General features: G+C 36.4%; 1 protein-coding gene across 4 annotated transcripts; it reads left to right on the forward strand.

Annotated features, from left to right (window-relative positions):
* Positions 1-89: 89 nt before the first annotated feature.
* Positions 90-13994, forward strand: atp1b3a (ATPase Na+/K+ transporting subunit beta 3a). 4 transcript variants are annotated; one of them, XM_079453803.1, is made up of 8 exons: positions 158-418; positions 8834-8962; positions 9145-9243; positions 9417-9604; positions 9812-9862; positions 11927-11964; positions 13010-13096; positions 13275-13994. In XM_079453803.1, the coding sequence occupies exons 1-8, from the start codon at positions 307-309 to the stop codon at positions 13303-13305; spliced, it is 735 nt and encodes a 244-aa protein (XP_079309929.1). In that variant the 5' UTR covers positions 158-306; the 3' UTR covers positions 13306-13994. The 4 variants fall into 4 exon arrangements, with proteins under 4 accessions (XP_079309927.1, XP_079309929.1, XP_079309928.1 ...); XM_079453804.1 differs by lacking the exon at positions 158-418 and adding an exon at positions 6889-6993; XM_079453801.1 differs by lacking the exon at positions 11927-11964 and having other exon boundaries at positions 90-418.
* Positions 13995-14940: the final 946 nt, after the last annotated feature.

The following is a 14940-nucleotide window of genomic DNA, read 5'->3' on the forward strand; positions in this document are numbered from 1 at the left end:
GATTATATAGCTCCTTACTATCATTACAATGTAATTCCATTTTAGATTTAAACAATCTGTATAGTTTAAGGGCTGCAAAGTTTGCGCATGTGTAAATCGCGTGACCCTTCGCTCCCTCCCCCACAACATGCTGCTGTTGGTCGTGTTTGTTGGAGCACGAATCACATTGCATTGCAGACGGCAGAACCTGGAGGTTCTTCGGATTTCCATCGGGGCATAAGCCCACTGATTTTAGCCTCATTCGATCAGATCGCATATTACACTTTCTCTCTCATCGGTTACGTCAATTCTAACCTATACAGCAGCATGTCCAATAAAAACGACAAACCAGAAGGCAAGGAGCCTGAAAGCAGCTGGAAAGACGTGATTTACAATCCAAGAACAGGGGAATTCTTCGGTCGGACTGGTAAAAATTGGGGTAAGTTATAAAATAACATCAGTAACATCCCAAGTATCCTCAGGATCGGATGCACGCGTTGCGTATACGTCCTGTAGTTAATTACACGCACGGCTACAGAAATAATGATCATATAAGAAACGACATGTACGCTCCTTTTGTGAATATCTAAGGTGTTTACTCATAAGATAGTGGGGACACCATTACGGTCAATGAATGGAGATTCCCATGTACACTGAAAAATGACGACAGTGATAGTTATCGCAGGCATTCTTGATGTCATCAGGGCTTTCATTGATGACATCAGTGACAATTAATGTCTGCCGCCTCTCAGCGTTTTGAATACAGTGGCAACATTGGATGAATGTGTCGTGGGTGCATTGACAAATGTATATTGCGCAATTTAGTGTTACATTGCTTAAGATGTCCAGTCTTCTATAACATGCCTCCACAGTGATGATCATTTTAAACGTGAAAATGAATTTAGGGATTGTATATGGGGGAAAGTCGTTAAACAAATAAACATGATGTTTTGATATTTGTCTTTCCGTACATAAACGACCACCGTCCAAATGTCGCCAGTGTTGTGGTAGGATTATTTACACTGTTAACGATTTGCTTGTATTTTTACAGTACGTTACTGGCAGCACGGTTGCCAGTAAGTTACTGTATTTTGATTTACAGTGCTGTACTGTAATAGACTACTACAGTACAAAAAATATTGCTGTATAGATACAACACAGTACTTTACTGTATTTTTACTATATTTTTACTGCAATTTACTGTAGTACCTATATTGACAAATTACTATTTAATTCGTATTGGCAATAATTACAAATATTATTATATATTTTAGCTAGTTTGGTTATAAATCTGTAGTTATTAATATTATAAAACTGCTATACTTGACATTATGAATCAAAAGGCAATCCAGGCAAATTTTTTATTGAATCATTTCATTGAAACAAAAAGTATTAAAACATTTAAAACAGTATTGAAGAATGATGTATTACATTAACAACATATAATGACTATGTACAGTAGTCAACATTTAAAGTGGATCAAAAAGGCAAGAACAATACCTATTCTTGTAACTTTTTTGACCCACTTCAAATGTTGACTACTATATATATTACAACATTTAAGTGAGCAAAAATATTCATACATTACATATCAAAACAAACAATAGCAACAAAGTGACAGGTGTCATCTAACACTGGCAAAGAAAACACTGGTCTGTAGTTAAAATGTTCCATTCAAACTGAGTGTCGTGTGTTAGAGTGTTGTGTGTGAGAGTGTTGTGTGTGGCTGTGTGACAGTGTTGTGTGTGGCTGTGTGAGAGTGTTGTGTGGGGCTGTGTGAGAGGGTTGTGTGTGTGTGTGAGAGTGTTGTGTACGGGTGTGTGAGAGTGTTGTGTGATGCTGTGTGAGAGTGTTGTGTGTGAGAGGGTTGTGTGGGGCTGTGTGAGAGGGTTGTGTGTGAGAGGGTTGTGTGGGGCTGTGTGAGAGGGTTGTGTGTGTGTGTGAGAGTGTTGTGTACGGGTGTGTGAGAGTGTTGTGTGGTGCTGTGTGAGAGTGTTGTGTGTGAGAGGGTTGTGTGTGTGTGTGAGAGTGTTGTGTGCGGGTGTGTGAGAGTGTTGTGTGGGGGTGTGTGAGAGTGTTGTGTGGGTGTGGGTATTTTTGTCGAGAAACTACATGACTTGCAGTTGTAACTGGACATCCTGGGATGACTTGCTTGGTTTAAAAATGACCAAATCCAGCCAAAATATCAATGGTGAGACTGTAACACAAAAAGCCAAAAATAACAAAATCTGTTAGCCATTGAAATAAGTACAAATTGTGAAGTAAATGGTGAAAGAAAATTCAGTAACACTTTACTATAAGGTTTTATTCCATAACATTTATTAATGGTTTAGATAATATGAACTAACAATGAACAATATATTTTTCAACATTAATAATATTTGAGAATTCATTATGAATTAACTAATGTGAACAGAGATAAATTGATTGATTTAAAAATGTATTGCCAAATGTTAAAATGTATTAACATCCTATGTAAACAAATAGAACCTTATTGTAAGTGTTACTAAAAAGTCATAAGTAAAACCAGAAACAAATTTGAATAAAAGTTGTATTATAAATACATGATGAATACTTACAGAAACTCATAAGCCCAGGGTGCAAAAGTGGACCAAACTGTGACGTTAGAGCTGTAAGAAGAAATATATAATGATATGTTACTTGCTGAAATTTAGAAACCATTCTGTTTATTATATACGCTTAAGATAGTCAATCAAAAATGTAGCAAAATGATCATTTAAATGTTTTCCCCTGTATACATTAACATTAAGAGTTCAAATATTTGGGATTGCATTTTCTATACCGTTGGTGTAGCGAAAGTCAATGTGTTTTTGGAAATGCATTTAAAGCTGATCGCGCTCCTATTTCCGTACAGCGTCATTACGTAAAGGCGGAGTCAGCAGCGCTCTTTAGCAAAGTACGAGCATTGATTTGAGGTGTTGGAAGCAATATCGCTACAAATATATTGTCATACAAAACTTTTTGGCCAACTGAATGTAAAACACTCCAAAGAACATCATATCTGCTTCTGCGGATATACCGTAAATACAGAAATAAGCGCCGCAAACACATTTATAAATCTGTTAGTAATGAAATCTGTATGGATCGCACTCATCACAGTTAAATATGACGTTTCATTTTGTGTGAAGCAGTATGGTAGCTGTGTTGGCTACTTTACAGTGACTTTGTTATTTCGTATGAGATTTATTTAGGAGGAATCTTAGTTGAATTGGTCAAAGATTATTTTATTTGAACACAAACGCGAGTTTATCTATTACCAAATACAAGTCGGTTTACCTAGCTTGCCATTATAAACGAACTTCAACTATTCGACAGAAAATAAACTCACCAAAACCCTCATAAATGGTTGAAATAATCCTATATTCATTAAGTGAGATGTGTAAAACGGGTTTAAGCAGTGGGCTGACTTAGTTTAATTTCTGAGGTAGAAGCAACGTTTGTTGGCGACCATATCTCTCTCATTCCACGTTTAAAACAACACTGTGACAAACTGTTGTGCAAAATACAAAAACAAAATAATTTTTTTGTATGAAACACATAAAATAAACCAAACTAAAAACTTACCAAACTGCCAGAAATTGATTATCCTCCTCCAGCTGCAGCCAGGATGGGCTCTGTGTGATTTGACGTGATGACGTTGTTGTGGCACACTTTCGTTACACGTTACAGCAAAGCTACAGCGAGGTTACAGCGAGACCAAAATTTACTGTAAAAGTTTCCCGCTCAATGAAAATTACCCAGAATGCATTATGAGCTGCAGTATTTTACTGTAATATACAGATGCAGTATTGTACTGTGGATTTTTACAGTAATGTGCTGCTAATCTACAGCGACATCTAACAGTGTAGGTGTCGCGTGAATTTTCTCGGTATGGAGTGAATTTTCACTCTGGAATGATAAAAGCGTAAAACAATGTTTTATTTAGCAAAGGCCTCGTTTGATAAAAACATTCAGCAGACAGTGCTATATCAGTCCTACGATTTAAAGGTGTTCAATGTTTTATATTCAGTCAACCCATTGCTGTTTTTAAGAAATAATTTATGTTTATGGCTAATGTAAAGAACGCACTGATTGAAATGATAGTGTCATTAACCTCTTTGACCTTATTAAAGGTTGAATAGGCAATCCTGTCCAGAAACGTTTTTTTGTCATGCTGGTTGGAAGTCTCTTAACATCCCAGCAATCAATAAGTTAAGCGAAACATTGGTATTTATATAATTATAACAAAGTTGCATTTGGAGGCAGCATTTCAAGGAAGGCATCAAGGCACTTCCGAAATCCCATGTTTGCTTTACTTCCTGTCTTCTGAGATACCTCCATCAGGTCGGTTGCTGAAGGCAGCATAGATGTTTCCTTTGCTGCCTTCATTGTCCCACAATTCTATGTGTGTGCTCAAGCAGGGAATGTGATTGGTTGTTTTTTGTTTGTGATTTTCCTTGCATTTCTATCGAGAAATTACATTTCGTCATTTAGCAGACGCTTTTATCCAAAGCGTCCAAATTACTTTCGATTAGTTATCACAAAGGCACCCTATGTTTATATTTCAAACAGAATTCCGTTATGGTGCTTCTGAAGGGTGTTCGACCGTGTTTCTCCTAGCTGCCTTCTTTCCTAAACGCTGCCTCCGAAGTCATTGCCTCATGAGACAGCGAGGCAACAAGTCAGCTGCCTAAGACTACGTTCACACTGCCAGGCTTAATGCTTAAGCGCTCTACCGATTAGCTCAGTATGCACGTGTACAGAATTCCATGTATATAAAGCACAGTCTCACAACATATTTACTTGGACTTCTGTTTAAAGCTGGACAGAACACCTGTCTGCACTACTTTGAATTCGACAGTAATATTAATGTGCCCAGTGTTCTTATTTTGAATACGATTTACTGATTATCGATCTGTCTACTCTATCTATATGCCTCAAGAATTTTTGTGTGTCCTGTGTAAAATAGTATTTGACATGTGCTTTATTTTTGAAAACATCTAGTTTATTTATTTGATCAATGATATTGTTAATGATACATTGGAATCGCAGGACAAGATCGACATATTTGATTAAGTTTTTTGTTACAGAAACAATAAACAATTAATAAATGTAAAAAGTGACAGCTTAGAAATTTGTATTGCATTAAAAATGGGTATGTTTTGTATAATAATTAATACAAATCTGTAGTAAAACAGGGAATCGAGCAGGAATCGAAAGCAGCAGCTAGGAATCAATTCTTTTGATTCCCAAACCAGGAATTGGAATCTGAATAGCATTCTAAAGTTAGCATCTTACCAAATCATCTATTCCGCCTTTAAGCCGCAGGGCGTGTAGTCAATCGATTGGTGTTTTGTGTTATAATAAAAATTTCAAATATACTATTTCTATTTCTTAGTAAGACTAGACAGATTTGATTTGACAAAGTAAATGGTAAATAGGGTATAGACTAGGCTTGTTGCGATAGACGGTGATACACGGTGTATCCACCCGCTTACCACTTGCATCACTTTTCCACTGCGGCAGCGACCCCTCCATCATTTAAAATTTTTATAGTAATAAATCCCTTAGTTAAAGTCACCATGAAATCAAACAGGAAATGTCTGTGATTTACACAGTGTTGCAGTGATTATTATAAAGGATTTATCTGTGCACACCATTATTCTTTCAAAATTAATTTCCCAATAAAACCCATCTATGAATTATGTCGATAACTTATGTTTTTCAAATATAAAATATGTAAAGCAGATAATGGGCTTGCAGATGAGTTAAATTGGTGCTCCATGTGCATGAAGATCAAACCTGTTCCCAGTCAATTTTGTCATTATTGGTCATGTACTGATCTTGTGATTGGCTCTCATGACTGTAGCAGTTTGTTTTTTCTGACTGCATTGCTGTGTTTGATTCTCTACACAAACCCTTTTGTTTTGGTTCGTTGCTCATTTCTCTCTCTTGGGTCTTCTCTTTATTTAAATCTGATACATAAAGCTAATTTCAGTGCATAAAACCATTACATACCAGCATTCAGAACGTCCTAATTCACAAAGAGAATACAATTATTTAAACCAATTTACTATGTTTTCTTTGAAATCATTTTAAAATTCTTTGCTATATGTGCCAAATTTTGTCTGCCTAATGGTACATTTCTAATTCATTATAATAGGAGTGTGACAGATGCTTTATATTTATAATCTTTTATATCTTTTCTGAATATCAAAATGTATTAAAAATTATCATCATGTTATAAAGCAACGTGGTATAATTAAATCGGCATTAAGTGCTGTAAGAGCAAATCCTTAATATATCCTTAATATAATTAATCATGATGAGTAAACGAGGAAATCCTTGCTAAAATAAAATAACGTTGTATGAATACATTTCGGACAAACTGCATCCGCCATGTTTTATTGTCATGTGACCCATATGCTCTTTGGCGTATTTACAACAACCTACACGTGAGCATTTATAAAAACATTATTTAGGCACTTACATTAAAACGCCTGAAAGTTTTCCGCTATATTTATTTGATAATTTTTTTTAATTTGACCTTTGCTCAGCTCCCGTGGCGTCTTGGGATAGATAAGTGTCCATCCAATCCACACTCACGAATCGCAATGAGGCACAATAATCTGTAAACGTTACATCTAAAGAAATATTTGCCAAAACTCCCTTCCATATTATTTATTCCCGTTTTCGCACCTCACTGAACCTTCTGTTCAAGCAGGGCCGGCGCTACCTATAGGCGGAGTAGGCCGTTGCCTAGGGCCTCGGGCTTGGAGGCGGGGCCTCCAAAACATCCCGCAGATCCACCAATCAAGAGCAGCAAAATACTAGGCTGTTTTTCCATTGGATATAACAATTGCCACTCACCTATAGTAAACCAATTAACGTTAGTGTGATGATGAATAAAATCCAACTTTTCTGATCTGATGGCGCCGAAACGATCGCATCCTTCAGGGGCTGCTAAGCGTAAGGCTAAGCAGGCACGCAAAGAAAGTGCAGCTCGTGATGCAGGTATCATATGTTTTGGAGTGATTGTAATGTATTGTAAAAAAATAAACTGAGCCTGACGATCAGTTTCATTTTGGGATAGGCTATAATTTGACGGTTATTCTGAGTTCAAAAGAGCGCAAACGTTGATGGACTGAATTTGCTTCTGACAATGCAGAATTTTGTTAGAAAATAGAAAGACGTTCTAAAGTAAACAAACCGTCCGAAAGAATCTGTCCGCGGAACTGATACGGTCTTCCAGTCACTGTTGGAGAGAGGCAAATTCATGATTAACAGTTGATTTGATTCTGAATCTTACAAAAGAGTCGATTCCCATCGATGGAATCGATTACAACCTGTGGAATCGACTCTTGATTCCTAACGCCTCTGAATCAAGGAATCAATTCTTTTGGAATCGATTTCCAGCCCTAGTCAGGAAATAAATGGCAAAATACTAAAGTAAAAGTAAAGAAGTTTGTCAGTCAAAGAGAAAACGCACTATAACTAGAGCATTGTTTATGTTTCAAAACAGTACCTCAACTGTCTATCTTCTAAAACGCAGATGTTTAGCCTACATTTACTGCTCTATCATAATAGACCTATTTAATTTTTTTTGCTGTTGCAATATTTATTGAAAATAAGTATGCAATTTTAAGCATATGAGTAAACACATAATTACAGTTGAAGAAATTAACTAGACATTATTTAGTAGTTGATTTATATCACTTACACACTAGCAGCTGATTTGTGTATATTCATATTAAAGGTATTTCTCTACAATACATATGACACTATTTAGTCTATCACTGAACAAAACTGTTTATTATTGCAGTGTTACTATAAATAAATTACTGAACTAATTACTGCAAAAAAAATTCCTGACTGAAAAAAATCGACATTAAAATTTAAATTGACATTAAAGGTGCTGTATGCTGATTTTAGCGGCCTCTAGCGGTGACCAATAAGTTTACAGGCGCATGCTCCGATTCACGTTTGGTCTTACGAGCTTCATCAAAAAATTATCATTATTATTGTTTTACATATGGAGTTTGTGTTGGAGTCTGTGCTGGGAGCAGGTCGTTTCTTAGTGTTATTATCAGACATGTCATAAGTTGCATGTAATAAGTTTCAGTGTCGTCGCTGTTGAGGTAAATCCGACCCGGCACCTTCACATAAAAATAAGATGTATACTGCAGACTTACCTCTGTTCATTGACAAATTATCAGCATCCCTCCACCACCCCATCTCCTAACTTTGATTTTAATAATCATCTTATTGGATGTAAACAACACAATCCAAAATACAACATCTAGATTATTCCTCTCACAATGTGGGGCAAAAATTCACTTGTGAATTCTGAAAGGTGAAGGGGAGGAGGGTGTGGCGGGGGTAGGATGGGGGGCCTCCAACATAAATTTTGTGGTGGTCATTCTCAAACGTTATTAATCAAATGCTGTGATATGAAAATTTTGTATACTACACGGTTACATTTAATGACAGTATTTTTGTTGCATTTGTGATTTTTGTTGTTGTTTTTGTTTTAAATTAATATTTTATAATTATGTAATGCTTCATTGTTATTTTTCATTGTTTTATTTGTTGATACTACCTCTTCTTCTTTACTACGTCTTTCTACTGGTTTGGCAAAACAAACGTTTATGAAACACTCTGAAATAAGCTTTTAACACACATTGCCAGATGAAAACAAACTATAAGAAGGCCCATCCAAATATTTTGATTGTCTTGTCTTTGTTACAGCTAGATGTGGCTTGTTATGTCTACATTTTATTTTAGTGTGGATGTTTAATGTAATATCAATTCAATTATGCTAAACAAGAAGGATTCTAAAAGTCATTTTCTTCAGGACTCCTCCTCCTTTTTTACCTGGTCTTCTATGGATTCTTGGCTGCAATGTTTGTCTTCACTATGTGGGTGATGCTTCAGACACTTAATGACGACGCGCCAAAGTATCGAGATCGAGTTGCATCCCCTGGTGAGTTTTTCAATGTGTAGATCTTGATGTGTTAATTACAAATATGTATAATGGCTAGAAAAAGTATAGAGTTGGTCTCTGAAAGCATTTAATCTGAGACGAAGGCTCTATCTATTTAATGTTATGATATTTTATTGTATAGATAAATTGTATATACTTAATTAAACATTTTCTTTTTGCAGGGTTGGCTATCAGGCCAAACTTGGCGAATATAGTTTTCAACAGATCAAACCCTCTTGAATATGGCCAATATGTCCAGTATCTAGAATTGTTTCTGCATCGTAGGTGTTCTACACTCACAACCATTCATAGTGAATTGTTTGAAACCCTGTGGTATAAGCCTTAAAAGATATACATTGTAATCTTGTGAGGCTGTACAGTGATGTCTATTTATGTGGGTAGGCCATTGTGAGCAGAAAGTAAGAAATTGAGATAATCTTCGATCATTTTCCAGAATATAATGACTTGGAGCAAGCCAAAAATGACTTGTGTATGGCGGGTCAGTACTCCGAGCAGGATGAGGAACCTCGGAAGAAGGTGTGTCAGTTCAGGAGGAGTATCCTCCACCATTGCTCTGGAATGGAGGACGCCACCTTTGGTTACGCTGAAGGAAAGCCATGTGTTATTGTCAAGATGAACAGGGTGAGCAACCTTACATGTATAAAAATACATTTATTTTTAGCATAATGCACAATCAAATTGTATTTTAAAATTAACATTACTGTAGCCAGACATTACATGTTTTAAATCGGCTTATTAAATGGGAATATCTGCAATGGGCTTTCAAAAATACGTTCTTAGGTTTCCTAACTGATCATGCTTATATTGTTTTATTGTTTTAACCTTCAGATCATTGGTCTTAAGCCAGCTGGAGATCCATACATCAACTGCACATCAAAGGTAAACAACTATTTTCCGGTTAAATATCAGTTTTATATATCAGAGTTTTAAATATCAGAGTTATCAGCCTATACTGTGCATAATGTCATGTAAATATGTACTTTGTATTTGTTTTTATCTGTGGTGTTTTTGTGGTTTAAAGCTGCAATGTGTAAGAGAAATTTAGAAAATGAAAGAAAAAAAGCTTAAAGAGATTGTTATTTCTTCCAAAGTAATCACAAGCAAGGAAAGAATTCAGTTCAATGTTTTTTATTCAGCATAAAGATTTGTTCAAAATAAGATAGACGGATAACAGATTCCTGTTTGGTTGCTTATAGTTATTAATTTTTTCTGAAAAATTATCATGGATTTCAGCTTTAAGGTTTGTCAAGTCAAGTCAGCTTTATTTATATAGCGCTTTTAAAAAAATTCAATGAAAACATTGACTATAAGCAAAACATATAAGGTTATGCAAGTCAAAACAGAGGTCAAATATCAGACAGACTATAAATTCCTATATGCAGTGTTAATTAAATAAAACATGAAATTACTAACAGCCCCCCCGGCCAGGCATAACAGTGAGCAAACGGTGGCTAGGAACCCAAAACTCCATTGGAGGAGGAAAACAATCCTTAGAGGGAAACATGGCCTAGCCAGGGGATTCCAGTTCCCCTCTGGCAAAAGCTGCAGCCTCCGCACAAGCTCGACAGTGCTTGCACAACAAGGGAAAAACAAATTTTGATTTAAGATTATCATTAATAATCTAGTAGCGGCTGAAATTTTGTAAAGTCGCTGCGTCCTGCCCGCTCTGGTAACCTTGGATTGGGTCCTGCCCGCTCTAGTAACCTTGGAACAATGAGACAAGACTGGCTGCTTGCTGCTTATACATACTATATGAAGATTTCAAATGCAAAACCCTTTGAGTGACCGTTCTGAAATATCTTGTTTTGCTGGAAGTAAAGTTAAAGGCGGGGTGTCCGATTTCTCTTAGACGTTGTTGATGTTCGATTCACCAAAACAAACACACCCCTACTCTCATCTTTCGCTTTCGTTAGTGCTCGGCTCGACCAATGTCCGTCCTGTGCACTGTGCACCTAACTGCTGATTGGTTACAACTTGGCCCGACTTTGTCTAAACAAGCATAATTAGGACATCCAGAGAAATTCCTATTTAAAATAATGGCCGGTCCATTTTCCAGTTGGAGAAACTAGGGCAACATGCAAATGCGGAAGTGTTGATACTGTGTCTGGGACGCAGCATCTGTTGTTCTGTTATTAAAGATAACAATTACTCTTTGGCGAGTAAAGGAAACACAAAAAAGCATTAACGTAGTTTACTTTAAAAGCGACAACTGTATGACTGTTTTAAACACGTAAAACTGTGTAGCATTTGGCCAGATTCACATTTCGCGTCTTTTCCGCACGCATATTTATTTTAAATGGAGACATACGGCAGGCACGCGCAAATACACATTTTTCTAGGCGAGTCGGCACCACATCGAGATGGAAATAGTTCCACTTTTCGGAGTTGCGCATGCGCATCGTGGGTCACTTCCACACGGTTTTAGAGGCAAAATGTGAATCGGGTCTTGTGAACGTTTTTGAGTTATGTGAGCCAGTGTATTTGCTTCTTGGGTCAAACAATGAAATAAATCTACAGACACTTACAAAATGAAAAACCATGCGAAACAGCGTGTTTTCATTTCAAATTTTAATTCCACTATCAGCGCTGGCCTTCTATGCTTTTCATTGAGCTCTGTTCCAAAGCTGCATATAAAAATCGTTATTCTTTAAAATATCGTTTCACGTGTAACAAACACTCAGCACTCTGTCTATTGCAGGATTAGGCTTAACGAAATTATGTAGAACTCGTGTAAAAAAACCTTACACTTAAAGAAAACGTACACTTACCCTCTTCTCTCAACAGGTAGTGGTCTAGCTTTTGTTGAAACTGGTAACTTTGTATTAGCACCTATTGTACTATTGCTCCCCGAACTCTTTGTAAGTCGCTTTTGGATAAAAGCGTCTGCTAAATGTAAATGTCAATATATTGTTATAAATTTCTTCTTTTTTTTACAAAATGTAGACTACGCTGTTTGGCAATATATGTGGACCCACTGACAGGTTATCTATCTAATCCATTTTTTAACACGGGCAAATCAATGAACTATTTACTATTTATGTTGGCGATGTCATTTTGGGATCTTTTTATCATCACGTTTTGTAATTATGTATTTATACTGGAAAAACATGAAAACACACATTAAAAGTACTGGAAAAGTGCTCTAATTTGACTTTGTAAAAGGTATAAGAACCCTGCTTTATTTTTGTCCATCCTCTCTCACAAAAGTGTTTTTTCCTTTTTCTCCCTTTATTTTCTTTCTCTCATGTCTCTATTGCATGCTACCAGTTCAACTACTTAGTAAAGTAATGGGTAAGATCACTGTATATATGGTCTCTTGGTCTCCTGGCTTTTGGTTCTCCAGATACCAAAGTGATTGAGCATGTGTAAACAATTTATGCTGTGTAATAATTTTCTGTGAGGCACAACATACAAATTATGCTTTGCATGATATAGTTAAGAATCTCATACCATGGGATTTTTTTCCAGTTATCTGTGTAGTTTCTTTCTAATTCACTTACTAGAAGCTACGTTTGTTTAAGAAGTGCTGCTACAGCAATGGTGCTTAAAGGGACAGTTTACCCCAAAATTAAATCTTTTATTCATTTTAGTATTTATTTACCCTTATGTCATTCAAAGCTTGGATATGACTGTTCTGTGAAACATAATGGTAGATATTTTATGAAATTGTTTCCAATGCAAGTCAATGGGGCCCCAATGTTCTTCAAAATATCTTCTTTTGTTTTCTGTCGAGGGAAGAAAGTCAAACATGTTTGAAATGACATGAGGATAAGTAACTGATTAAATAATTTTTCATTTTTGGGTGATTTATTCTCTTAATACGTATAGTAATCAGTTTAGCATGGCATAGAGTGCTTTTCTGCATTTTACTTTCCGAAGGCATAGTTTAAGTTGGCTTTATCTGCTTTTTGCTGAGTTCCTTTACGTGCAGCATTCTGCATGTGTTCCATTGGTTAATATGTTCTAATCAAGCTGCATCATTCACACTTATTCAATGGCAATCCGTGTCTTCTATTCCTATTTCAGACTGAAACTCTTCTCCAGATGCAGTACTTTCCCCATGAAGGGACTGTTGACCGGATGTACTTTCCCTACTATGGTAAAAAATCACATGTAAGTAGCTCAATGCATATTTTAACACATATTATGATTAAAGACAGACACATATCATTGTACAGTTTGATTATGTAAAGTGACATTTCTGTAATTGTACTGAATGTTAAACCAACTAATTTAACAGTTTTTTAAACATATTATGCTGTGTTGAGTTTACGTCACCTCTCTCTTGTAGGAGGGTTACGTTCAGCCTCTGGTGGCTGTAAAGCTGTTGCTTAAGAAGGAAGACTTCAACACTGAGCAGATTGTGGAGTGCAGGGTTGAGGGATCAAATCTTAAGAATAATGACGAGCGCGACAAGTTTCTCGGCCGTGTCACCTTTCGGGTCCTGGTGACCGAGTAGATCGGGGGCTGGTGCAGACGCTAAATGGGACCGTGCACTACTTTTCTCTCCATTGTTCTTGTTCTCCCGTATATCACCTGCTGGTCCATAGCAGGACCACAGGACCTAATTTACCTCTCCACAGAATGACAGGCATGACTGATTGATTTTGGTAAATGTCCCATTCAGCATGTCTTAGCAGGATTAGGAATTTGGGCTGAAACTAAAATTGTATTTCACCCTGGGCTTTGCATTCCATGGATGTTTTAAATTCTCGAACATAAATGCATTTTAGCTTAAAATTAGTTTTTGTTTACAATGTGATTGATAAGATAGGGGTTAGTCACTACCTTAATTCACTCATTGCTTGTTGTGTTTGTTTCATGTTGCTCTCTGTGAATATATTTAAAGATCGTCAAACTGCTGTATGGTTTTTGTTGAAAAGTGGCATCTGATATGTTTTAAAGTATACATTTGTAACATGAATGATTTTCCTAACCTCTGCATGAACTGGTTCATGCAGACGCCTTAAAAGCCATGTAACACCTTGGCATAAATGCTATTTTGACAATTAAAAGGAAACAAAAGTATTTTTGGTCGTCTCTTAATTTCGTAATTTACCGCACTATGGTCCCAATGCACAAAGATGTGTTGGGAAAAATAAATTAAAGGATTGAGACTGTACATACTCCAATCTCGTTCTCACCCTTGTATTTGTATTAACTAACATTTAAAATGTTTATGCAATGCAGGAACTTAATATATTGTAAGAACCACCTCTTTTGCTATCTATACACATTTTGATTCTCTGTGTCTGTCAGAACTGTAAAATTGTTTTGTGGTTCAGAAGACAACTTGCACTATTCTATAACCAAAGTACTATAGATTACACTTGAATTTCTGCACTTGCTTCACTGAAACACGTAAAGCCAAATGTCATTTAAATGACTTAACCATGTCACAGAATCGCAATCTCAATTCTGACAACAGCTATCATAAAGCAATATAGGTCAACCGATTAGTTGACCAGATTTAGTCACCAACAACAATCTATGTGTACAACATGTTGTTTTTGTCTGGTGAAGGCTCAGTGAGCAAAGACCAATGTTTAGGGCTATCAAAGCATAATCGTGTATAATAGTTCAACACACATGGACAAACATTTAAAATTAAGCACTGTTTCAAAATCCTAAAAGGAGTGTTTTGATTTTTAATGTTTGCCAATAGACGTGAAAGTTGACATCTTGTGTCCCATTAAAACTTTCACAAACACATGCTCTTGGACCACACATAAGCTTATTTACAGCATTAGTGGATGTATAGATAAGGAGGAGGTGGGATCTTCGGCTCTGCCATCCAGAGACATTCAGTCTGTTCCTCTCTTACTGGTATTCATTAGGGTTGTGACAATTTACCGATCGTCGTCCTCCACGTGATACGAGAATCGATACGCTGCGCCAAATATCGATATTATCAGTAATTGATAAAACAAGACGCTCTAAATATATTTCCAGGCGTT

The sequence above is a fragment of the Barbatula barbatula genome (genome assembly GCF_947034865.1).
Source record: "Barbatula barbatula genome assembly, chromosome: 3".
Classification (NCBI taxonomy): domain Eukaryota; kingdom Metazoa; phylum Chordata; class Actinopteri; order Cypriniformes; family Nemacheilidae; genus Barbatula; species Barbatula barbatula.